Here is a 24,453-nt window from a genome sequence, read left to right as displayed (position 1 = left end):
CAACTGGTAATGATATATGTATTTTTGCAATCATTTGATTCATGTCGGTCACCCTCATTGGTCCATAAGCTTCATGAGGGCAAGGACTGTGTTGGTTTTGTTCATCATTATATTTCCAGTACTTAGCGTAATGCCTAGCACATAGTTGGTGCTCAATAATTCCTGCTCATAATTCCTGTTTCAATAAGCAAATGAACTCATCCCAAATACAAATTGTGTATTTTTTTGTTGAAGTATCATTTTTAAGTATTAAAATTTGTCATTAGTAATAGGGATTGCCTGCATGTCTTGGAGCAGTTCACTAGACTATGCTCAAAGATTTATGAGGAGACTTCTAGGAACTTGGTTCTATTGGTCTTCTAGAATTATATTCAAGTCTTTATATATATCAAAATGCTATAGGTTGAATGATGAATATTTTTGCTTTGAGATAGGCCTTCAAACTGGCCTCCTTCCTTCTGCACTGTATTCTCTGTTAAGATTTCCAGAATGACTGCTTCAAATCATAATACTCATAAGATGAGAACTCAGATGAAAGCTGCAGTGCTTCTACCTCTTAAAGTAAAAAGTTAAAACCAAATCTATTACTATACATATTTTAAATTTCTGTATAAGTTACAAATGAAATTTGTATAATGGTTTGTGTTTTCTAAAAAAAATATGCCTGGCACATTTATGAATGGTATAACTTTGAGTACACTTGTTAATACTGATTCAATTAATATTATATTTTATATGGTGCCATTTATCTAATAATCATAAAAGGACACTTTGGTAATTTAAAAATCACAACGTTAGTGGGGAATATAAATATTGACTGGAAGGAAATGACACTTGAAATCTATTTTCATTGCATTTTCACATTTTGTTCTTCATTCTTAAATTCATTTGCCTCTAAAAAGCAAAAACATTATATCGAGAAGTAATGCGTCTGGAAAACTTGAGCCAGCAAGCTTATGATCCAAGTGGAAACGACTTCTGTAATCACTAATGAGGCAATGGAGGTTGAATAGCTCAATGCATTGAACTGGGCCAGCCTCTTTGCCTGTTCTACAAAAAGCTGTCATAGGAAATTTTTGTCCCAACTCCATGGGCACTTTGATTTCTAAACCTTTCTGAGACAACTAATCTGAAATCAAAGTCAGATTTCTTAGATGTGGTCAGACAAGGTCACAATTAAAACAGTTCAGTGAACCTGCAGATCAAAGTTGAAAGGTTTTGCCTCCCTTCCAAAATTGGCATGAAAATACCTGCTTGTTTACCTTTCAATTTCTAATTGTCCTTTTTCACCTCCTTCCCTGTGGTCTGAGAAAATGAGAGCTTATCCTATGGAAAAATGGTTGCAAAGTTTCCTTAAATCATTTAATTGAGAAACTGGACATCGTAGTGTTTTGGAAATGCACCTTTATCTGTGAATCACATGTCACTTTGTTGAAGAATTTTCTTGATCAGAGGTTGCATGGAATGAGATGTGCAAAAGGAATCTTTACCATTTCAGGGTAGGATTTCTTTCAGTGAGAATATCACGGTTATTTCAAGTCGGGGCTTTATTTTTGACCTACGTTATCCGGATTTACCCACACTCTTGAATACCCCAAAATGCCATCCAGGCTTGCTACTGTGATGCTATGGGCATTTTCTTTTCCCGATACCACCTTCTCTCCTTGTTGAGCCTTGAGGTATGACCCAAAATGGCGCTGGAAAAGAGGGAAGTGGCTTTTGTCAGGCATGATTGTAACATCTCACACATAGGTTTTTAATCAAACTCCATGTGATTTTAAAGAAAAAAAAAAAAACAACCTTGCCATTGCTTTATATTGCAGTGTTCTGTCTCTTGTGGTCGAGGGCATAAACAACGAAATGTGTACTGCATGGCAAAAGATGGAAGCCATTTAGAAAGTGATTACTGTAAACACCTTGCTAAGCCCAATGGGCACAGAAGGTGCCGAGGAGGACGATGCCCCAAGTGGAAGGCTGGCGCCTGGAGTCAGGTGAGCGACGCTTCTCCTTATGTCCCCCCACGTGGCTGACGCCAGCGGGTTGGCGTGTGTTTCTCTGCACGGTTTTGGTTTTTCACAGGGGAGCTCGGGGCTAGGGAGGGAAGAAGCTTTATAAGTACAGATACTTATTAGCCGTGTCACCTTGGGCAAGCTACTTCAGGCCTTAGCACTATGGATTAATTCTAAGTGGTACTAGGTATCAGACATCTAAAGGATACTGCACTGATGGCATTTTTATTATCCACCATTTAGACACCCACTAATTCAGATTGTACCAAGGCTGACTGTGGTCACCGGGCAGGAATTGAGTCTGGATTTACCTTTGGGGTTCTTGAAGAAGGGTTGTCAATGTATTAGAGGATATTTCTCTGTTTACAACAGAGGTGGGGGACAGGAGGAGAGTTCTCTGTGTCATTTTCTAGCTATGTGACCTTGGGTGATTTGTTTAACCTTCCTGAGCCTCAGATAATATCGCCTATTTCATGGAGTTCTTAGGAAAATTTAACGCAAAATGAATGCCAAGTGCTTCGCTCAGAGGCCTTGAATCTAATCGGTCCTCAAGAGTACTCTTTTGTTTGATTGGATTAGGGTGATGTGTGCATGGATGGGGAAGGAGGGGAGAGTGGTGGGTAGCCAGGAAATCATTCAGTTAAACTCCATCAGGTCTAAACATTTGATAATCGAGCCAGGAATCAGGTGTGAGTTTCCCTGTTGAACTTCAGGAAGGAACTACAGAAGCTTCTATTAACTTATAAATGAATAATATGTCAACTAGAGTCATTCTTATCTAGTCCTGAAAGTAGATCTTGTAAATCTATACTTGTACATTTTCTCATCTTGTTTGAAGGTGCTAACTTAAAAGTAATGAGGCCCAATTTCTTTTAAAACACCCCGTATTTAATGCTGATTCTTCTCACCGTTAATCTGATTCGGGAAGGTTTTACTGTATTTCTGGTTCTCCCATTCAGTGTGGATCAAACAAATTACTCCTGAGAATTAATTGGAAACTAGGTTCAAGGTTGACAACCTCTGGAATTTATTCTTTCAGAGCCCCAGTGTTGATTCATAAGGTCCGGAGAAGCTGTGGGTATGGTTATGTTAATCCGGGGGAATTTGAGCATCCTTGATTTCAATATGACTAATGGAATATTCCTCCGGAAACCTGAATTCTTCTTATAAGTCCCTGAGCTGGGATCATTTTCTGCACCCACCCCACCCCATCCCTGGGCCCCGACCCGTGTTCCACCTAACAGAAATTTTAACCTTGGTCTGCATCGTTCCCAAGCAGAGTAGCCTTCATCTCTCTCAAGGCCTTTATCATAATAACCCATCAATAATTCTTTTTAATTGAACCATCAAAGAGTCTGGGCCAGCCAGACCTAGTTGCTCCTCTGTCTTCCTTAAGGGATCAGATTTCAAGGCTGCATTTCATACTGGAAGTCCTTCTTAATGGTTTCTCTAAGTGACCACTGTCATCTGTTAGCTTCCAGCTTTTTTATTTTTGGAGCTATTCGATTCATGTAAAAGCCTACAGGTAACATTATTTCAGATACCACACTAATTTTCTTGTCCTCTTTTAGAGTTTCATGCTCAGTTACTTTTCTGTATGCTCCCTGGCCTCTACTTACCTATTTACATCTCACCCTGAATATTAAGCTCAGAGCTTGTAAATGATGCTTATTTTAAAGGCCAGTTTATTCAATAAAAAGACAATTAAAAGAATCTTTCATACTTTATTGGTAAACACAGTGAGTTTTACTTGAGTATCCTGTGATCTTGATGGAAAGCCTGAAATTGCTTACAAAGCTGGGATGATTATGCTTAAATCCTGGGGGTTTACAAACATAAAATAGGATTACCAGAATGCCTCCCTAGAAAAGACTGCACCTGTTCAAAATGATTGCTTAGAAAAGTCAAGACACCTTTATAGAAAGTACAAGCAAACACAGTTATGTAATGGTCTATGGCCAGTTTTAAAAAGCCCTGATCTGATTTGTAGAAATAAATATAAAAGTCGGCAAGACAAGATGCTGCATGGGTAACATTAGATTTGTGCAATTTAGAAACATACCTGAAGATAACCAGATCCAGTGATTGATGGGAAAAGATGATTAAAGAATATTGGTTTACTGATAATTCAATAGTGAACAAGGTTACCCTATAGTAGAGATATTAAGAGAGCAGTATTAAAGCAAGAGTAATGATTGTTCATTTGCAACAATATTTGGCAGATTTTATAACCGGTCCTTCTGTTTTCTGCTGTAGCTGTAGTCCTGTCTTCTAGTTAGGAAGAAAAATTAGCCCATTTCTCTCCGTGTCAGAATGTCTGGTGTTAGTGAGACACATAGAATATTGGCTAGGAGGCTGCTATTGCCTTCCTAGTCTTCCTAGCCCCTCCTGAAATTGGTGTTTTGAGGTTTAAAGTTTCATTTCTTCATCTTTTGAAAATCTTGAATTTGTCAAGGAAATTAGCTTTTTATTGGAAAGCATCCCCTCTAAAATCTTAACTATTTTTTCCCCAAAAGATTGTTTCCAATTTGTTTAGACGATTTTGATCAAGAGCTTAGAAATGTGCCTGAAATTTTAAAACAAAAATCAACATCCAATTCTTGATGCAGCTTGACAAATGGGAAGCTCCGTATTCCCACCATACAAAAGCATTCCAGGGTAAAATTTTTAAACTTATGGTATTCCTTAAAAAAAAAAAAGAAAGAAAAAGAAAAGTTCAGATAGAAAGAATAAATGATCAGATTAGCATGAAAGTAACAGTGGTGGTACCATTTCATCAATTCTGAGATGCATGTCTTTTTCACACTTTAATATCTCTGAAATCAGACCATTCTGATTTCAACCTTACAACCAATGGGATACCAATGGTTTAATTAACAGCTCTTGTTTTATTTTTTAGAGATACAAAATCTAAGAGTGGGTCATACAATCTAAAGTGGCATCTTAGAGCCAATGAGATAAGAAAATTAATTTTAAAGATTTTCAGTGCTAATACTGAAGTGGAAACGGACAAACTGTAACATGAATTGAGCAGATATCTTTGGTTAGGACTTTTCCTTGCAATTACATTTAGATCAGTTTGGTGTGGTGTGTGATTCTAAAGTATTCTTCAAGTGTTTAATGGAGAGACTGTGGCATATGTGTAGCTTGTGTCCTTTGAGAAATTAAGGAAACCATATGCACGTGGTCTGTGATGAGAAATAGAATTACTTTTGTAATTTGTACTCTTTATTACTATTGTTTTTAGTTGAACTGTGAGCGCTGATGTTGATTGTTTAAACAGAGGCTTCTCACCCACACTCTCGCTGACATAGTACAAGAAACTGCATCATATTAACACTATATTTTAAAACTGGGAGCCTAATACTAATCCATAGCAGTTATAGTACATTGCCTAGGACAGAGTTTACTTGGACTGTTTTTTGTTTTTGCTTAGGTTAGCGTGATTTTCTTTGTTATGTGCTTATTTATTGGTAGAGAATCTACCCGAAAGGTTGATTTGTAAGTATAAAAGATATTTTATGTAAAATGATTAGCACAGAGCTAAGTCTCAACCAGGACAATTTGCTCCCCATGGGACATTTGGCAATGTCTGGAGACATTTATGACTGTCACAATTTGGGAGGGAGGTGCTACTGACATCTAGTGGGTAGAGACCATGGATGCTGCTCAGTATCTTACCTTGCAGCCCCCCATAGCGTGGAATTTTCCAGTTGAGAAAACCTGGCATAAAACTTGGCATATTATAAATGCTTAGTAAAAGTTTGCTGCTATTGTTATTGTCATTATTTATAAGTTGGTTTAAAGAGTTATTTTTCAGGGTGGTTCCTCCTTCCATATAATGTCACCACCATAATTTCAGCAGAAATACAGGAAGAAAGGATGTAAAATTCTTTCCAGGTTTTTAAGCATCAAAGGTCCCTTTTAAGCTGGTGAGTTTGCATACTAGCATTGCACAGCAGGGAGTATCAAGAGATGAAACCTAGTTCAAAACTAAAAACATCTACCTGCAAACCTGCATAAATAGACTGCCATGCCAGAAAATAGCTATGTGTGTGTGTGGGGGGGGGGGGGGGTGTTACATAAATAGAGGCTGCTTAAAGACACTCACAAGCACCACCACTATCTCTCCAGGGTCTTGCATTGATTGGTCTTTGTGATGCTGTGTTATTCGTGGGGTTTCTGTACAAATCTGTCCGAATTCACAGAGCAGGCCTCACTGGCTATGTATGCAAATTGCTGCCTCTCTTTAGACAGCAGAAGCAGAAAAGTTGAACACAGAGAAGTAACTCTGATGCAGCACACCTCATTTTGCACAAAGATTACCATGTATGCATTATTCAGAAAGGCAGGGCCCTGGCTGTGCTGTGCATGTGCAGAAATTTTCAATGCATTATTTCAAGGCTGTCTTCGACATTACGAAAATCAGAAGCCAGAACAGCATATTGTATAATTGAACCTTCCCATGTCTTAATTTATCTTTTGAAAAATGATCAGTGTTGTAGGAAGTGAATTTTTCTTTTTTATGTCGGATGTTCATGGCTCTTTAATACCTGGCCTTCTTTGAACCGGAGGTAATTTACTCAGTAACCATAGCATCCCAAAGAGGTTTCATATACTTGGTAGCCTGAATAACATTAGACACTCAAAGTCTTTAGCTTCTTTTTGGTTTTCTATAAGTTATAAAGGAATTAATTAATTAGAGTTTGCATATACATTAGCCCAGTGCCAAACTAAATTTGTGGAGGAAGCCTCTATTATTCTTTCTTTGCATTTCTTTGGGATGCATTGTTCTGGAAATATACTCTTTAGTATTTAAGACTCAAATTCAAAAGGCCCAATGGTTTTCTGGTAGTTGTTGTTTGTTGGTGATGATGATGACGACAATGTTTAGGATTTCTGTCATTCACCTGGTAGACTATTCTCTGGTTCATTCTTTCCCAATCTGATTGATGGGAAATATTATACAGGGAGCTCCCATGAGCATTACACAGCCCTTCTCTAAAGACAGGGACCTCACCTGTGTACAGGCACCCTCCCATTTCACTCGGGACATAATGACAATAAAAGTCTTGTTTCTTGTGGGTCACAAACTTATTCAATTCAATTAACACAATTAAACCCAAACAAGGGTGGCCATGTTGATCCAAAATATTTTCTTCTCTTCAGCCTGCTTTGCTGGGAACATTTGAGCCTCATCTCTGGCACTGACTCATCTGAAACACTATGATTCCCCAAGCTTCCTTCTAAATAGTATCACCTATTTTCTTGAAGTCTGAAATTGAGAGAAAATTAATATTCAGCAGAATTCCATTTGGGTGTGCTTCTTGATATAAAATTACTGTTAGCTTCAGAGAGAGATGAATGCTACTGCAGGTTAATTGAACAAGAATTCCTATTTAAATTAAAGAGCAAGGTTCTATTCTTTAAGCAGACTTCCTCTTAGGAATATGGCTTTAATGTATGTTGAACTTATTTTCTCAACGTCAGACAAATTAATGGAGGCTGATCGATCACAAAAATTTGATAATAAGTCTAAATAAGTGTAATGATATGCCATTCTTTCCAATCAAACATGGCCTTTAGTTTCTGACTGTCAAAACCTTAATAAAGACAATGATTCTTAGCATGCCCACAAGGGAGATTATGAAACACAAGCAATGAGGAAACCATTAAAAAATTAATTTAGAGGAAAGTTAATTGCAGATTTAATATGGTATTTTGCAAGTTGGTCAACAAAATATTTCAGCATGATTAACAGTGTTTTTCAAGGGTAAAAACATTAAGCCCTAGGAAACAGTCTTTCCTTATCAGCTTTTATTCTTCATCTATTCCGCTGAGGTTGTAAATAGACAGAAATACTTCAGTGAATTCCAAGGTTCAAAAAAAATTTCCCTATCTCCAGAAATAGGAGCAAGAAAAGGGTGAGACTGGAGAAGGTATTTCTACTTATAAAACTCTAAAACCTTCCATGTTTTACTCTTCTTGGGTTTAACTTTTAATCTCCGAGAAATTCTTCTTGTACAATACTATAGCTCCAATTTTCAAGAAGCTCCAATTGTCCAGGACAGAAATCATTTTTGATTTTTGTTTCATGTGGCAATGTTATTTCCACATTCTGCTAAATGTTTCACAAGGATCTTTCCCAACTTCTTCAATCCTCTAAGAGTTTCGACAGTTTTAGAGATTCCCCCAGGCTCGAGTGCTTTCCTTACCCTCTAACATTTAAGAGCAGTTTCCAGACTTGAGGCATTATCTTGAGCCCCTTTCACTGGAATTTAGAAATAGCTGTGATTGCTGTGAAAGCCCTTGGATTAGGAACGTATCCCCTCCTCTGTGACCTCTCCACCCTCACCACCACCCCCGGAGGGGCCCAAAGCTCTCACTCACGCGCTCTGTCTCCGCAGTGCTCTGCGTCCTGCGGCCGAGGCACACAGCAAAGGAGTGTGGGCTGTCAGGTCGGAACACACACAACAGCCAGAGAGACCGAGTGCAACCCGTACCCCAGACCCGAGTCTCACCGCGTGTGCCAAGCCCCACCATGTCCTCGCTACACGTGGAGGGCAGAGGAATGGCAAGAGGTAAGTAGGGGCAGGGGAGGGGCACCTGCCGGGGATTTTGCCCAACCCCCTGATATCATCACATACGTTTTCCTAGGAAGCTGGCGAGGCCTTTGAACATGATGGCAATGCTGGCTCTTTCCCAGAAGGTTTGCTGGCAGACAGCAAGCGTGGCGAGCCTTTACTCCACAAGGGTGGGAGAGCTCCTCATTTTTATCCGACTCCTACAACTTCGTTCTTGAATGTTCCATGTCTTGCTGCCTCCAAGAAAACTTTAATAGGCCTTGGGTCCAAATGCATACAGATAACTTTCACAGAAGGAGGGGGAAATGGAAGGAATATTTTAAATATGTGCATCCAGACTCAGTCATTCCATACTCGCTTAAATAGCACAAGGCAGACCCAAGTAGGACCTACTCTGTATTTTCCCTCCTTCTGTGACTGGCAGCGAAGTAGAAGACTCGCTGAGTAAATACTCGGGTGAAACTCTGATTTTTCAGCATTTACAAAAAATGATGTAATATGAAGAAACTGCTTAGTAGATGCAGAAATATACCAGACTTTTTTTTTTTCTTTGTCACTCCAAGTTAATGTTTGATGTTTGGTTAAGGAAAAGACTAAGTGTGCCTGGGGGAAAGTCTGGGCCAGACAGTAAAGAGGTAACTTTTGTTTCCAGAACAGATTAGGCTGTGGTAAGAGGGGGCACGGGAAGAGAAGTACAAACAAAGCCGTTTCCACTGACCTTGCAATGAAATGGAAAATGCATGCTGCTTAACGTGCAAATGTAAGAACAGTAAGACCTAAGACAGGATACTCCCTGTCTCTTCCCACCCCCACCCCCAGCCAAGGAATGGCTTTTGGAACAGTTATACTGAAACTGGCGCTGTGCTAAGTGCTCTATGTTTTCCACCTCTCCTAGTCTTTATAACCACCAGGCAAGAAAACTGAGGTCCTGAGAGTCAGTGTCATTTCTCCGGGTGTTACATACCTGGAAAAAGCAAGACTTGATTCTTTGTTCCTAACAGCCATTAGAAGATAACGATTGTTTTCTTTATCCCTATGGGGATTCAGCTGTCAGCCCAGTCCTCCCCTCTCCCCTGATCCATTTCCACTGTCATCTCTTTCTTTACGAATCTCACCCTCTCTAGTTACTCAGTCCTTTTGCTGTCTTGTTTCTAGATGTTTTCGCTTCCACTAGGGGTAATGGCTAAAGCAATTAAACTTCAGACTAATTGCACTTGAGCCAGATCAGATATCAGAAGCCCTCACGGTCCATAGAATTCCACAGACCCGGTTCATATCCCAGTACTGCACTGATTAGCTGTGTTTCTTTAAACAAGGAGCCTTGAGTTCACTGTCTGTAGAATGGGGATAAAAATAACTTTCCAGTGTCATTCTGAGAAAATTAGAGATAATAGAGGACAATGATTCTTTTTATGTTTTCATTATGCTCAACATTCTAGTAAGTTATTTAGTAGGGGAAGAGGTTAAAGTACCGCGTGAGCAAAAGTGCGATTTTTAAATACCCTTGTGTATTTCAGCATCCTTGCCACCCATCCCCTGTTCCTGGGTGAATGGAAGGTAGCTACAGTTGGAAGCCAGCAAGAGGTATTGATAGTGTCAGATATAGAAGGAAGAAGAGGCTCCTTTCATGTCTCTCTCTCTCTCTCTGTCTCTCTGTGTATGTGTGTGTTTGTTGTGTGTATGTGTGTGTGTGTGTGTTACCTCTTGACACTTGTTTCAGAGCTATCGTGGTATGCTTTCTCTTTCTTTGTCTCCCTCTTCATCTCATGCCAAAGTCAACCTTGTGTTTCTGCTCCAAGGAGCAGAAAGTAAAACAGTGTTCAGAAACGTATCTAAGCCAACTGCTCACGCTTTAGCCAGCTTTTCGAAAAATGCTGGAGCCAATCGTAAGAAGGCAAGCTCCACTTACAACTCCTTCTGAATCACACAGAATGGAAAAACTTTGTCACACATGCACTGAGGAAATTCCTCTTCTCTGATCATATCGAATATGCCTAGAAATTTATGTCCTTGCATTTGTTGTGCATATGGATCTTTCCAAATCCTTCCTTCAATATTTTTATCAAACTCAGTATAAGAACAGAAGAAAGGATGTAGCCTGACCTATTCATATGTTTAAGAAGTTTGCCAGAGGTTAACCATTCCACACTGAGAAGACAATTTAAGCAATGGGAAAAGCAGATTCTAATAGTCGCCCTCTATGAATATACTTTCTCATCTGCCTGAACTCAAGTGGAGGCATTTGCAGAGGCTGAGGGTCCATGGAGCATGGTGGGAGGTGCTGGCATGACACTGAACTGGCAGAGTGAGACTCAGAGACACTGGAGGAGGGAGAAACCCCATCAAAAGCTGTTATGTTCCCCATCTGCAAGGCGTGCTGGTGGCCCTTTCAGAAAGTCCCTACAGCAACAAGACTTAGAATGATGCTGATGGCGGCTGGACAACCATCTTAATAGACTGAATCAGTGATTGGTTGACCACACAGCCTGTTTACCCAGGGGTGTCTTGGTGTATGCCTGTTGTCCTGGTGTAACTGTTCATTGCTCCCACTTTCATGCTTAATGGTTTCCTCAGTAAACAATGAATTGTGTGGTCACTTGATAATACAGCAGTTTCAGGCCCCTTAAGTCTCAGCCCTTACCTCTTTTCTTGCTCTCTATAGCGCCTCTCAACTCCTCTTGCATCCAGTTAATCACCATTTTACTCGATACCTACTTTGCACAATGCATATGTCTTGACTTTCCTTCCCGCATCCATTGACACCCTGATCTGATGTCACAGACAGCATGCCACAGCTGAATGTAATGTCCCAGAGCCCAGCCATTACAGGACATTCCTTTCTTGCAGTGCTTAGCAACCATTCAGAGCTCTTCTTTGCTTTTCTAGTATATTTTCCTCTTTTGCTTCCCATTTGTGGGCTATTAAAATCCACCTGCTTGTCAGCACAATGTATTTCTTGCTAGGCCTGTAACATATGGCACCCTCTTGTTTTTGTGAACTGATCTAGGCATCCACCTTGAGAAGCACAAGTTCTCATTCCCAACATAGCATGATCATCAGGGACGTTTTGACAGCTACACAGGTTGTGCACTGCCAATTCCAGGGGGTGCCATTCCCATAGGCTACAATGTGAGGGACAGCCCCCGGAGTTATGTAGTGCAGCAGCCCTAAAACTGATGTAAATAAAAATAATAGAGCTTATTGCTTGTTAAACTTTGGGCCAGGTGCTATGTTGAGTATTTTTACATGGAGTATCACATTCAGCCCTTTCCATAACTCTCTGATGTAGTAATGATATTTTTATCTCCTCAAAAAACAGGGACACTTAGACAGGCTAATTTATCCACAGTAATGCATTTAGTCAGTAAGAAGGCTGGGATCTGAAGCCCAGCAGCCCAGACCTCTGGAGCCAGGCTCTGAACCTTCACATTCCACTACTTCCCATTTGACACACACCTAAAGTGAATTACTTTATTTCTCTCTTGATGGTTTGTCAAGCCTCTTTCTGCAGAGTTGGGGTCAAAGCAGCACTCCATTTACTGGGTTTCCACCCCCACCTCCTTGGTCCGCTTGGTTGACTAACAGACCTTGAGCCGTGTTGCTGGGCACCTTGATGATGGTAGAGCTCCTTCACAGGCCGACTGTGCACATTGTGAGACCTGATGGCCATGTAGGGGAAGGGACAGCAGTATGTCTTCGGGATACCATGAGGGGAAAGCCTGGACTTGCAGATATGGGGCAAAATAATTGGGGAAGAGGGAGAAGCTCCATCTAGACATTCATATCTCATTTTGTTTATGCCCTGGAAGCAATATTTTATCATCAAAAGAGCAACTGTTGTCGAACAGAGCTCTCCATGGGACTCTGGGGAATTGACTTCAAGTCTCTAGGCTCCAGTTACATCATCTCCAAAAATGGGAATCATATGGTAGACTTTGCTGAAGAGTCATAGTGAGGATTAAGTGAGATTGAGGGGCCGGTGCAGTGCCTAGCACATGTTAGTCTTTCCACAAATGCTACTTCTCTTTGGTTCGGTGGCCTCCTGATGGAGAGTTCAGATGACTACCATCAATTCTGCTTAGCCTGCATATCACAGCGTTGAGCTTTTAGTATCACTCGCCAACTTTGTGCAAGTTTTTTGGCCTCTCACTGCTCAGTTTAACCCACTTTAGAAATAAAATGCTCATGAGGCTGTTTGAGAATACATGAAAAAAAAAATCTTTTTAATTTTTTTTTAAATGACTATCATGGAGGAATTTTTGTTAACAGTCTTAAGATCATTATAATCTGTTATTAAAATTCCCTTATATCTATACAGATTCTTTTGATCAAATTCAAATTGGTGGTATGTGTGTTATGCATCTTTTAGCATTAAGGAGTATATTTTCCGGGTCTTGCAGCTGTTGCTTTTTTCCTCTCCCTAGACTACATACTCTCTTCCCTCCCCAGCACCTCTGCATTGCAGTGAGGCTACCCAACTCCTTCCCTCACCTCAGTCTCCCTTGCTCATCCTCAGGCCTCAGCCGAGATGTCCCTTCTTCCCATGAGCCTCTGCTGATCATGATCCCTCCCTGCTGAGTCAGGTGCCCTCCTCTCAGCTCTCTTAGCACTCTGAACTTACTCTCCTCTAGCTGTCAGCACCCTGGACTGTTGTTGCCTCTTCCTCATCTGTTCCCAGCTATCTGAGGCCAGGGAGCTTGTTCACCTGAATTTTCGCCAGCACTTAGCACAGTACCTAGAGCATTGACGAATGGATATTGAAAGAATGAATCTTTGAATGCATGGAAAGAGAAGAGGATAGATGGATGGATGGACAGATGGATGGATGGATGGATGGATGGATAAAAAGATGGAAAGATGAAAGGATGGAAGGAAGACAAGGAAAAACAAAGTTGAGCAACACCTCTCAATTGATGGCCTGTCCTTTTTAGCTCTTTAGAATAGACACTAAAATCTTTTAGAACATTCAAGGAAGCTGTTTTTCCTGTAGGAACAGCTGTTTTGTTTTCTTGTCACAATAGCACGGACAAACTGTGCTCAGATACATCTAGCCTCTGCAGGACTGTCCACTCCATTTATTTGGTCCAGTACAGGGACTTGGGCCACTCTAATACATATTTGAAGTCTAAGGACTTTCACTGAAATCAACTGTAGAATGACTCCCAGGTTCATCTCCTTAGCACAGAAAAGACAGAAATGAGCAGGTCCTTAGTCACTTGGTTGCAAACACATTCATGACGTTCCTCATAGGGTGTGATCAACTTTTGATGTATGCACAAGGGCTGGATATTAACCCTTTATTACCCATTCCCTACTAATTTATTCAACAAATATTCATCAAGCACCTCCTAAGTGCCAAGACCAGGCACTGAGGATGCAATATTGACTATGAAATGTCTGTTGTGGAATTTGTAGTCCTGTGGAGGAGACAGACAGAAAACAAGCAAACCAACCTATTATACATATGTGAAACTGCTGATTGTGAAATGTGCTGTGAAGGGAAAAAAACAAGGTGCGGCAATAGAGACGGAGAATGACAGGCCAGTCCCGCCTTCTCAAGGGGGTTCAGAGAGTGAAGAGCAAGAGAAGATGATTCCAGATCAAAGGAGCAGCTTCGCATCAGCCCCGAGGGGGAACAAAGCCTGGTGGGACGAAAGCTCAGCCTGCAGGGAACAGCGAGCAGAGGCAAGCAGGGTGAATGAGGCGGGGGCTGCAGGGGCAGCCGTGAGACCCATAGTGAGGGTTTGGATTTTCTCCTAAGCAGAGGTGGGGGTTTACAGGCCCTTCATGACCTGCCCTCTGCCCACTTTCTCTCTCACAATTCCCCATCTCAAATCATATGCTCAAAAAACCCCAAGTTGCTGTGGTCCTTTCCCTCCCCATGCACTTGCCGACCTTCTCCCCTGCCTGCCCATGACATTTCTCTCCTCCATGCCTCAGTGCACACTGAGTGCCTCCCAGAGCAGGAAGAAGGATGTCTCCTTCCATCCTCCTCCTCCTCTGTCACTACATGGGAACCCCTTTTAGCTGCTTCACATCTAGGGAAATCCCTGACTCTTCTCCTGCCCCTTCTCTTCCTATGACAGTTGAAGAAGGGCCTGATGTCATCTTAATCACCCTGTCTGTTATGAAATCCAGGTCTGCTCACACAACCATTCAAGGTAGCCCTGGGTGTTAAACCCCAGTGGCCCCAGGTAGCCAGGTGTCATAACAGAGAGAGAAAGGCTGCATCCAAGGGCTCTGTGCAGAACTTGGCTTGTTGAACATATTTGTTGAATGAGTGAATGACTTTAAAGTTATAAAATGTTTCCAGAATATTATTTCTGCCTCCTTTTCCCTTTGCAAAGACATTATTTTGGAGTAAAACTGTCCGAACTCTAAATACCTGACTTTAAAATGAGCTTTGGAAATAGAACCCATTGATAATCTGATGCCTATTTTGTTGTTGTTTAATTTAGAACAATGTTAGATGAACCAGTTTGCAACTGCTGTTCCTTATCCCAATGTAACACACAAAGAACATAAATAGCCATTTGGTTTGTGACTTCTGTCCACACACTATCCAACAATGGCAATCTGGCATTAGAAATGACAGATCCCTTCATCAATGGAGAAAATCAACAACCTAAAAGGTAGAACATGTGAATATGAAGTGATTTTTCTTCCCCTCGTGGTTATAGAATCTCACCAAAGACGTATTTGAAAGTTTTAAGCAACTTGATTGCAATCTCTAAAGGAAAGGCAGTTTCTACACATTTCATCAGATGATCCTTCTTAGACCATCACCACGTGCCCCCTACCTGGCTAAGTAGAGCAGGACCTTAAAAGTGCATGTTAGCGTCTCCCTCACCCTCAAATTTGGAAAGTTATTTCCACCCTGTTAATTTTGGCACAGGTAGCCTGTAGGACTGTGGACAAGCTACTCACTCAATTTAGCCCAGCACTGTGAGTATTTTCTGTTTGAATTAGTGTGTGCTGAAATTCAAAGAGGCTATTGGTATGAGTTATGCACTTGGTAGAGTTTTTTCTAAAATCGATAATGAAATTTGAGAAAATATTTTAGAAATTAAAATGAGGCTAGTTGAACTTTCTGCCTGTCTATTAGAGCATTCTAGATCATATTTCAGGACAGGGGAAAGAGTTATAAATCACAAGGGGCTAGGGAAGGTAACATTACCAAAAGCTGATAAGTCCATAGCATGGTTTGGATTTGTTTTCAGATTACACAGCCCCACATCCTCCATCCCCCAAAGACAAACACACACATACCTAAGTTAACTTTCAGAATTTTAGGCAAAAGCCCTTGTCACGTGATGTTCAGAGCTGCTCTTGACTAATTCCAAAGCACTGGACAAGTCACTTATTTACCAAAAGTTATATTCAAGGTAAGGGTTCTCAACTCCCTCTTATACCATTGGAAAAATATTTTTAAAATAGTTAACTATTCTTTAAAACTGAGGGAAAAACAGTTAACAAGCATGAAGTATTTAGGAATCATTGCTATTCTGCCCTAAACTGTTACTCATTGACACTGATTACAGCCATGTGGATTAATGAAAACAAGAGAGGACACTGGAAGGTTTAGTCCAGGTTTGGCTGTTGCATAATCATGATCTTCTCTGAGTCACCCAACTCATGGTTTTCTAATGAATTACTTTTCTGCAGGGAGTTAAATATTTCTTCTGCATATATCCACACATCACAGATTAACTGGGTTGCTTTATTTTAACATTCAGTGTCTCTCCAGCTCAAATAACTTTTTTTTAATGGATAAACAAAAGCATTATCCCTTCACAGTAATTCCCAGCATATCCAAGGAAACCGAAAACCCCAAAGCCACTTGAGGTACTGAACTGTGCTCAGCCAGCCTCCTGCACAAGTTGGAAGTGATTTGCGACTCCATACTTGCAATTCATAATTGTGCTCCCTCTCCCAGCAAATTACAAATGACTCCACATTGTAAATACTGAGGTTTTCTTCCAAGAAGCAGAAGCCTTGAGTTAAGTTTGCAAGTGAAAAGAGGCTACCAGGATATACCAGCTTATCCTTCTGCTTCCTAAAAGAACAAAGTAGCTCACAAAAGACCTCCAGACAACCCAGCAATTCTGCTCCGAGGAATATACCCCAGAGCATTGAAATCTGGTGTTCAAATGAAAACTCAGTCACTGCTGTTCATATCAATTCTATTCACAATAGCCAAAAGGTGGAAACAAATCAAATAATGAATGGATAAGCAAAATGTGGTATAACCATACAATGGAAGAGTATTCAGCCATAAAAAGGAATAAAGTTATGATGAATGCTACAACATGGATGAACCTTGAAAACTTTGTTAGGTGAAAGAAGCCAGACACCAAAGGCCACGTATTGTATGATTCCATTTATATGAAATGTCCAGAACAGGCAACTCTCTAGAGACAAGAAGTAGGTTAGTGGTTGCCAGGGCCTGGGGGGAGGGGGCAGGGTGGGGAGTGACTGCTGATCGGTACAGAATTTCCTTTTGGGGTGATGAAAATGTTCTGAAACTACATAGTGGTGATGGTTGCACAGCATTGTCAGTGTACTAAATGCCACTGGATTATGCACATTAATATGGTTAAAAGGGTGAATTTTGTGTTACATGTATCTTACCATCAAAAATAAAAACAATTATAAAGTACATCAGGGAGGACATTACCTAGTAAACTTGGAGCACCTAAGGCAGGATCCCAAACTCAAATGTCTTAGGGTGAAGCAGATAATGAAAGGGAAGAGGCCTGTGTGGCCAGAGACATGGAATCTGTGACCCTCCGTAAAGATACTAAAATCAGAGATTTTAAAAAACATGCTAACAACTGAACTCACAGCGGTTATATAAGGCCCAGGGCAACAGAGTTTGTAATCCTTGGTGTCAAGGAACTAGAAGCATCTCTGGCACAGGTTTTGCTTAACTCACTGTGGCTTTCCAATGTCATCTAGACTCTTGAAATGTTGGGTGACTCAGATGCTTTAGAGAAAAGAGGCTTTGGGTGATCTTTAGCAACACAGGTAACTAAGGAAAAACTCCTAAAATGGGGTTTGCTGTTGGTTAAAGCAAAAAATGATAATGCATTTGTGGACAGCATAGAGATCATCAACCTAGAATGAAACCTACCACTTGTTCCATTTTCCTCATTTGGCTTGTAGGAATAAAAACATCTGTCTCTTCGACCTCACAAAGAGGTGTATGGTGTGGAGCAGGTTGCTTAGGCTCTCTAAGCCTCAGCTTTTTCATCTGAAAAATGAAGATTATAGTCATTGCTAAATCTTGCTACTTAGCCATCTACTTCTTTATCGCTACTAAAATATAAGCTCCTCTCTGAGAGCAGAGACTGTGTTATACTCTTCCACTCTTGCTCACTCAGTACCCATTGTAGGGCTGACACTTAATTAGAACTTGGTAAATATTTGTGGAATGATCAAGGTGCAAGAGTGGTTTACCCTGGAGAAGAAATGGTGCTAGAAGAATGAGGTTTCTAGAAGGAAAGCTCTCTAAGTACCTGAAGGGCTATTATTTGTGAAAGATGAAACTTGTTCTCTATGGTCCCCCAGAAGAGAAAACTAGGACAAAAGGCTGGAATCTGCCAAGAGCTAGGTTTGGTTTCATTTCATAAAAGTTTCATATAAAATGGGCTGTCTGCGCAGGTAATGAGCTTCCTGACACGGAGATGCTTAGGCACCAGGTTGGTAACAATTTGGCCTCAAGTTTTAGACATTCAGTATTTGAATGGGTGTTTGAAGTCAGTGGATATCAAGGGTCTTTCCAAACCTGAAATTCATTCATTCACTCATTCATTCTTTCATTCAGAGAGCCTCTTATTGAACACTTATCATATGCCAGGAAAAGTGTCATTAAGTAGGTGAGATAAGAAATGAGTTCTCTGATAATTCCCACCCTTTGGGACCACGTGGTCTTAAAGGGCACATAGAAAGGCAGACAAATAATTACAATGATACGATGTCATCAGTCATCTCTTATTCTTCCATGTCAAACCCCTATTGTTTGTCTCTGGCAGTGCACCAAGACCTGTGGCGAAGGCTCCAGGTACCGCAAGGTGGTGTGTGTGGATGGGGACGCAGGCGAGGTCCACGGAATGCACTGTGACATGAGCACGCGGCCTGCGGACCTCCAGAGCTGTCGTCTGCAACCCTGCGAGTATGTCTGGATCACAGGAGAATGGTCAGAGGTACCGTCCTGGGGAATCTGTAACCGTCTTCCAACAGCGTGGGCCTGAGAGCAGCAGGGTGCTGGGGGCAGGTGTGGAGAGGCTCAGCAGCATCTGTCGTTTCCACCACTGGGTTTTTGTGTCTTCTCAGACAACTCCCTTAGCCTTACTGGTCTAGAGTACCCACTTTGCAAATCGAGGGAGCTGTAGGAGACGGTCTCTAAGTTCCCTTCACTATTACATTCTGTGATTCACCTTGATGTCCTGTTGGTATGATAAGGAAGGAATTATTACAGGAGCTGCAGATTCATAAGATACTTGTAGGTGCCTGAAGAAGGTTTAAGTATGATAAAATGTCTTATTGTCAGGGAGGTAATAGGGAGAGGTGGGGACTGTGACAAACTAGCACACATTGTATAAGGGTAGAAGACTGTTCCACTCCAGCTGATGCCACGCAGAAATGAGGGCCCAGCAAAACCAAAGGTGATTTTTCAAAAGAGGACACAAATATGGACTTTAGTGTGAAATCTCCTGATTTTAAAATATGGTCTTACATTTTTTATTTAAAATGTTGTGCTAGACAAACCAAATGGGTTGCCTATTTACAACCTCTGATCTAGGGGAACAAAATGATTTTCCATAATATCCAAGGACTCTCAAGTGTCTTTTCTTTCTTACCTCTTACCTAAATGCCTAGATACTTTTTATTATTAATAAACCAATAGTAGTCATGTCATGATTACATTATTCTCAAACCTAACAGTATTTTCAAATACTGAAGACCTAGATCATCAGAGCAAGTTGACATTTGCCCAAAAGAATCTAGAGATGTGAAATGGCAGCATGCGGGCTCATAGCAAGGGTACTAAAGATTTTAAGTTTGCACTTAAAATGAGCACTGAAATCATTTCAAAGTTTGGCAGGGCAGCAATTTCACATTTTAACTGGACCAGTATTTGCATTTAGGTGAAGTATGTGTTTTGTTGTTGAATTGTTTCTGCACTAACGTTGGTCCTAAAGTCTTTTCGAACTGTATCTCCCCATCCTTCACTCTACCCCAGTGATTTTTTTCCCGCTCCAGGGGACAATTGCAATGTTGGAGACATTTTAAGTTGTCACCACTGGCCATGGGTCGGGAGGTATGCTACTAACATCTAGTAGGTGGAGGCCAGGGGTGTTACCAAACATCCTACAATGCACAGGACAGTGCCCACAACAAAGACTTCTCCAGCCCAAATGTCATTAGAGCTGAGGTTGAGAAACCCTCTTCTACCCCAACTCTGCATGTTCTTGATATGTCCTGAACAATACTGTATGTCCTTAAAAAGTGGAGGGGGGTTGGATGTGAGCCAGGGCATTAGGAAATGCGTTTACTATTGGCCAGCTAGGAACATATGGAGTCCAGATGAGTATTCAAAATAGCCCTTTACTTTGCGTTTGAGTGATGGGTTCTGACCCGTTTGGATCCTAAGGTGGGAGTGGGAAGGGGTGTTTGGGTGTGGCTTCTCTCTTCTTTCCAATTCACCCCTCACCAAGCACGGGCCCTAACTTCTGGTTTTCAGGGCTCTCAGTAGATCCCTCCTTGGCTTTCAGTAGGGAAAAGCCTTCTTTTCTCCCCTCTCTCTTTCCCTCCTCTGGCCTCTATCCCTTTGACCATTCACTTCCCTGCTCCTTCTGGGCCTCTTTTTCTTAGCTTTTATCTTGATTCTTGCCTATTCATCTTGCTGAAGTTTCTTCTGTACCTTTCACACTGCCAAAATTGTCATCCTCATCATAGCACATCTCCTGCGTGGTGCAACTATGCTAAAAGAATTTTGGCCTCCTTCTAAAACTTGAGTCATGTTACTGATTAATGTAACCTTAATCTTACCCCTCAAAAAGGGGAGATGGGGAGATTTTAGAAAGCCTTCACACTGCCAAAAGTGTGGATTGAAAATTATTGGCCAAGATTAGAGGGTTGGAGAAAGGACTATATCCCAAATACAAGGGCCACTGTGGGGTGGGGGTGGGGGGTGGGGGATGTAAAAGGGGCTGATACCAGAATTCCCTCTAGAAGAGCTTCCACTAAGACACTAAAGCCATAGCCTCTCTCCAGGATCTCTGTTACCTGGAGAGTTCTTTGTGTTCTCTGAGATCCACCCCACCTGAATTTGAGCATCGGCAAAAGAGGAGCTTCGTCATCTCTGATCAATGCACGTGTCTCCCTAGTTGGGCCTGAAGTGTATAAATTATGCAGGAAGCCCACATCCTTATTGTTTCATTTTGCTTTACTGTTGTTTTTCAGTTAGAAAAGTAGTACATGGTCACTATGAAACCTGTCTAGAACGCCCAAGCATGTAAAGTCCGTAAGAGATTCTCTCAGCTCCCTTGCCTCTCTCCTCCACAGAGGTGACCTCTCACACTTCAGAACTCTGCCTAAATGGTTTGGGAAGCCAGAGGCAGTCAACTCAGTGCAGTTAATGACTAGCTGAGAGTCTTTTCAGAGAAGGCCTGCGAATAAAACCTTGACCATATTTGGGCCTCAGATTCATCAGCAAATACCTCTCCCGCACCGTGTGCCCCACATAAATTTCCACTGACTGCTTTTGCTCCTGGTTTGTAGGGATAAGGGGTCTTGGCATGTGCCTTTCAAACTTACAGTGTCTTTTCTTAAGTTAATACAGACTGAGGTCAGTGCATGAACCCGGGGTTAGATGCCACCAAGGATACCCACAGCTTGGAAGGACAGAGCTTTTTTCAGACATCTGTCCACACAGGCAACACCTTGGGCGAGCTTTGCACTGCCCTGGCCTGGAGTCACCCAGGTCTACAAGCATTTGAACAGTGGCAGCCAAAAAAGGAAGAAGTTTGCACAGGGAGTTTCCAGATCTCCAACCAGCTGTAAGGGAAGGCTCAGGGACACTGTGGGTGCCTCTGCCAGGCCTCTGCTCTCCTGCTCCCAGGCTCTCTTCAAGGGACGCCTTCTCACTGGGAAAGTTGTTGGAGAGAGAAACCACATGACTTAAAGCAACAGCTCAGGAGATATTAGGAAAGAGCCAACACTGTGATTTTTAGGAATTGATGAAAGCCATGCTCTCTCACCCCTCAAAAAGCATAAACATTCTACCTGCTGCAGACTGTTCCAGGTCACCCATCTGACCCTCCCTGAAGGTCTAGAGAACACTGACATTCCACCCTAAATTTAGGTAGCACCCTTGCCAGGGGATAGCCAGTTTTTTATGACGTGGCCTAAGAAATCATCAAAACTAAATTAATTGCAACTCAGTTTTATTTAAAACAAAAACCAATAAATTATATTTAAAATACTTGGAGAGGGAGGTTGAACATAATTATAAAATCTTGTAACCAGTGAGATGTCCCATCACAGAAGGTTGTTGGGACACTAGTAAGATACATGTTCCTTCACCTTTTCTGAATTGTTTGTTTTTAAATGCTGTCTAATTGTTATAAAAGAGATAAATGCCTACATGATTTAGATAGTTAGAGACATAGTAAGGCAGAAAGGTACCATTTCAGTGAATATGCATAGCCAGGAAGAAAGAAGAGATGGAAAGTTAAGTGGAGGGCAGACGGCAATGCAGAAAGCATAGAATAGGGAAGGAAAACTGCCCTAGAGTCCCCTCGTGGCTCTGTGCTTGAATACCACACTCAAAACGCTGACTCATGGGTTGGCTTCTGGCTCATCTTCCCCTCCTCACTTGGGTACTTTTTTCGTGTGACCACTGTAGGTTTGGGAAAGCGTGATTTGCAAGCCAGAGTGGTTGGGCTGCAGATGCAAACCAAACCAATGACTGCTGGGGCGTCCCCCACCCTTGAAATCCAAAAATGGGACTTGAGCCATCCCCACCCCGCAGAGGGGGCCCAGACGATGTAATGGGAACACTAGGTTGGGAAAGGCGTCTGATAGGGTTGCACGTCTCCTGTGTGCTCACGGCCTGTCATTTGAAACGAATAAATAAGCTAATAAAGAAGGAGCTTTCTGCAGCATTGTCACCGGGTCAGCCTTCAGTGGGGAGGTCAGGGGCCTGTTGTGGGCTGCCCTGGGGAGCCGATTGAACCTCTACTCCCAACCCCTCTTTTCTCAGTGCTCAGTGACCTGTGGAAAGGGCTACAAACAAAGGCTGGTCTCGTGTAGCGAGATTTACACGGGGAAGGAAAACTATGAGTACAGCTACCAAACCACCGTCAACTGCCCGGGCACGCAGCCCCCCAGCATCCACCCCTGCTACCTGAGAGAGTGCCCGGTTTCAGCCTCCTGGAGAGTGGGCAACTGGGGGAGCGTAAGTATTGAGTGATCAAACCGGAAAGCTCTCGGACCTCAAACCACAGCCAAACTTGTCCTGCCTGACCTGCTCTGCTCAGTAACTCTACTTCCAGAAGAGACCCTGGTGAGAAGCAGGAGTCGGCAATTTGATATGGGGTAATGGAAAAGTAAGGGGCCTCCTCCTGTTTGGCAGCATGGGTGGGTGCTCTGAGCACAGACTCTGAAGCCAGAACGCCTGGATAGGAATTTGCCACTTCCCGGGTGAATGACCTCGAGCAAGTTGCATGAATTTTGTGTCTCAGTTTCTTCTTTTGCAAAATGGGTGGTTGTGAAGAATATATATATAGAAAGTGCTTAGAACTCCATCTGGCCATAATAAGAGTTCAGAAGTGTTCAGAAGTGCTGCTGCTATTAAGAAGTCTATACCTTCTATTTCTTCTCTATCAGGAATACTTCATTGCATTAGGGGTACAACGAGGCAGAATATTTTAAATCGGGACTGTCCCGGAACACTGCCACAATCCTGGCCCTGGACTAACGAGGCTCTCAGTCTTGAAAAGCAATCAGGCAGGCAAGAGTATGTGAGCAGTTGTAAATGGTTAGGGTTTGAATCTTGGCACCACCGTGACGTTGAACAAATTACTTAACATCTGAGCCCCAGTTTTTCATCTGTGAAAATAGGATGATGGTAGTAGTATCCCATGGGGTTATTGTGAGACATAAATGAAATATATACATATATGTATATATTTGTATGTATATATGTATAAATAGATACATAAAACTTAGCAGAGACTGGCACATAGTGTTTAGTAAATGTCTGCTATTTGTTTTGAGCAATGGAGTGTTCAAAATTAAACCCTGTGTGTGAAATCAGGGTTCTGGGCTCCACAGCACTAGAAGCCCCCTCCTCCCAGACGTGCTGCTACAGTGCTGACTGCCTTGCCTTACAGTGCTCAGTGTCCTGTGGCGTTGGAGTGATGCAGAGATCCGTGCAGTGTTTGACCAACGAGGACCAGCCCAGCCACTTATGCCCCGTTGATTTGAAGCCAGAAGAAAGAGAAACCTGCCACAATATCTACAACTGTAAGTTGGCCAACTGAAGCCATTTTTCTTTAGCATGAAGAACAGGGTGTCTTTGTTTGTTTGCCTGCCCTTTTCAGAAATACAGATGTTTTTTTCTTAGTCGTCCCCTTTGCTTAAAAGTTTTACTGTGCCAGTGTAATTCATTTCATAGACAGACATCACACAACTTGGAGCATCAACTTGGAGCATGACACTGCTTCTGTGTTTTGTGTTTTCTAGGTGAGTTACCCCAGAACTGTAAGGAGGTTAAAAGACTCAAAGGTGCCAGTGAAGATGGTGAATATCTCCTGATCATTAGAGGAAAGCTCGTAAAGGTGAATGTCAGA

The 24,453-nt window shown here is 41.9% G+C and overlaps 1 protein-coding gene and 1 long non-coding RNA gene across 11 annotated transcripts in view; one reads left to right on the top strand and one right to left on the bottom strand.

The window, feature by feature from the left end:
- Positions 1–8,995, bottom strand: part of LOC119506764 — a 36,862-nt gene extending 27,867 nt beyond the window's left edge. For 5 of the 6 annotated variants that reach the window (XR_005211064.1, XR_005211062.1, XR_005211059.1 and 2 more), the window contains exon 1: positions 8,400–8,995. This is a non-coding gene — a long non-coding RNA (uncharacterized LOC119506764). The remainder of the gene's footprint in view (positions 1–8,399) is intronic. The other variant, XR_005211060.1, reaches the window with a different exon arrangement.
- ADAMTS9 (ADAM metallopeptidase with thrombospondin type 1 motif 9) overlaps positions 1–24,453 on the top strand; it is a 158,972-nt gene that overhangs the window by 112,797 nt on the left and 21,722 nt on the right. For all 5 annotated transcript variants that reach the window (XM_037799815.1, XM_037799806.1, XM_037799799.1 and 2 more), the window contains exons 29-34: positions 1,824–1,991; positions 8,417–8,590; positions 18,628–18,798; positions 22,863–23,057; positions 23,995–24,127; positions 24,347–24,441. In XM_037799815.1, coding sequence (XP_037655743.1) covers positions 1,824–1,991; positions 8,417–8,590; positions 18,628–18,798; positions 22,863–23,057; positions 23,995–24,127; positions 24,347–24,441 — 936 coding nt within the window. The remainder of the gene's footprint in view (positions 1–1,823; positions 1,992–8,416; positions 8,591–18,627; positions 18,799–22,862; positions 23,058–23,994; positions 24,128–24,346; positions 24,442–24,453) is intronic.

Source organism: Choloepus didactylus, chromosome 1 (assembly GCF_015220235.1).
Source record: "Choloepus didactylus isolate mChoDid1 chromosome 1, mChoDid1.pri, whole genome shotgun sequence".
NCBI lineage: Eukaryota > Metazoa > Chordata > Mammalia > Pilosa > Megalonychidae > Choloepus > Choloepus didactylus.
This window is presented reverse-complemented; position numbering and strand designations above follow the sequence as displayed.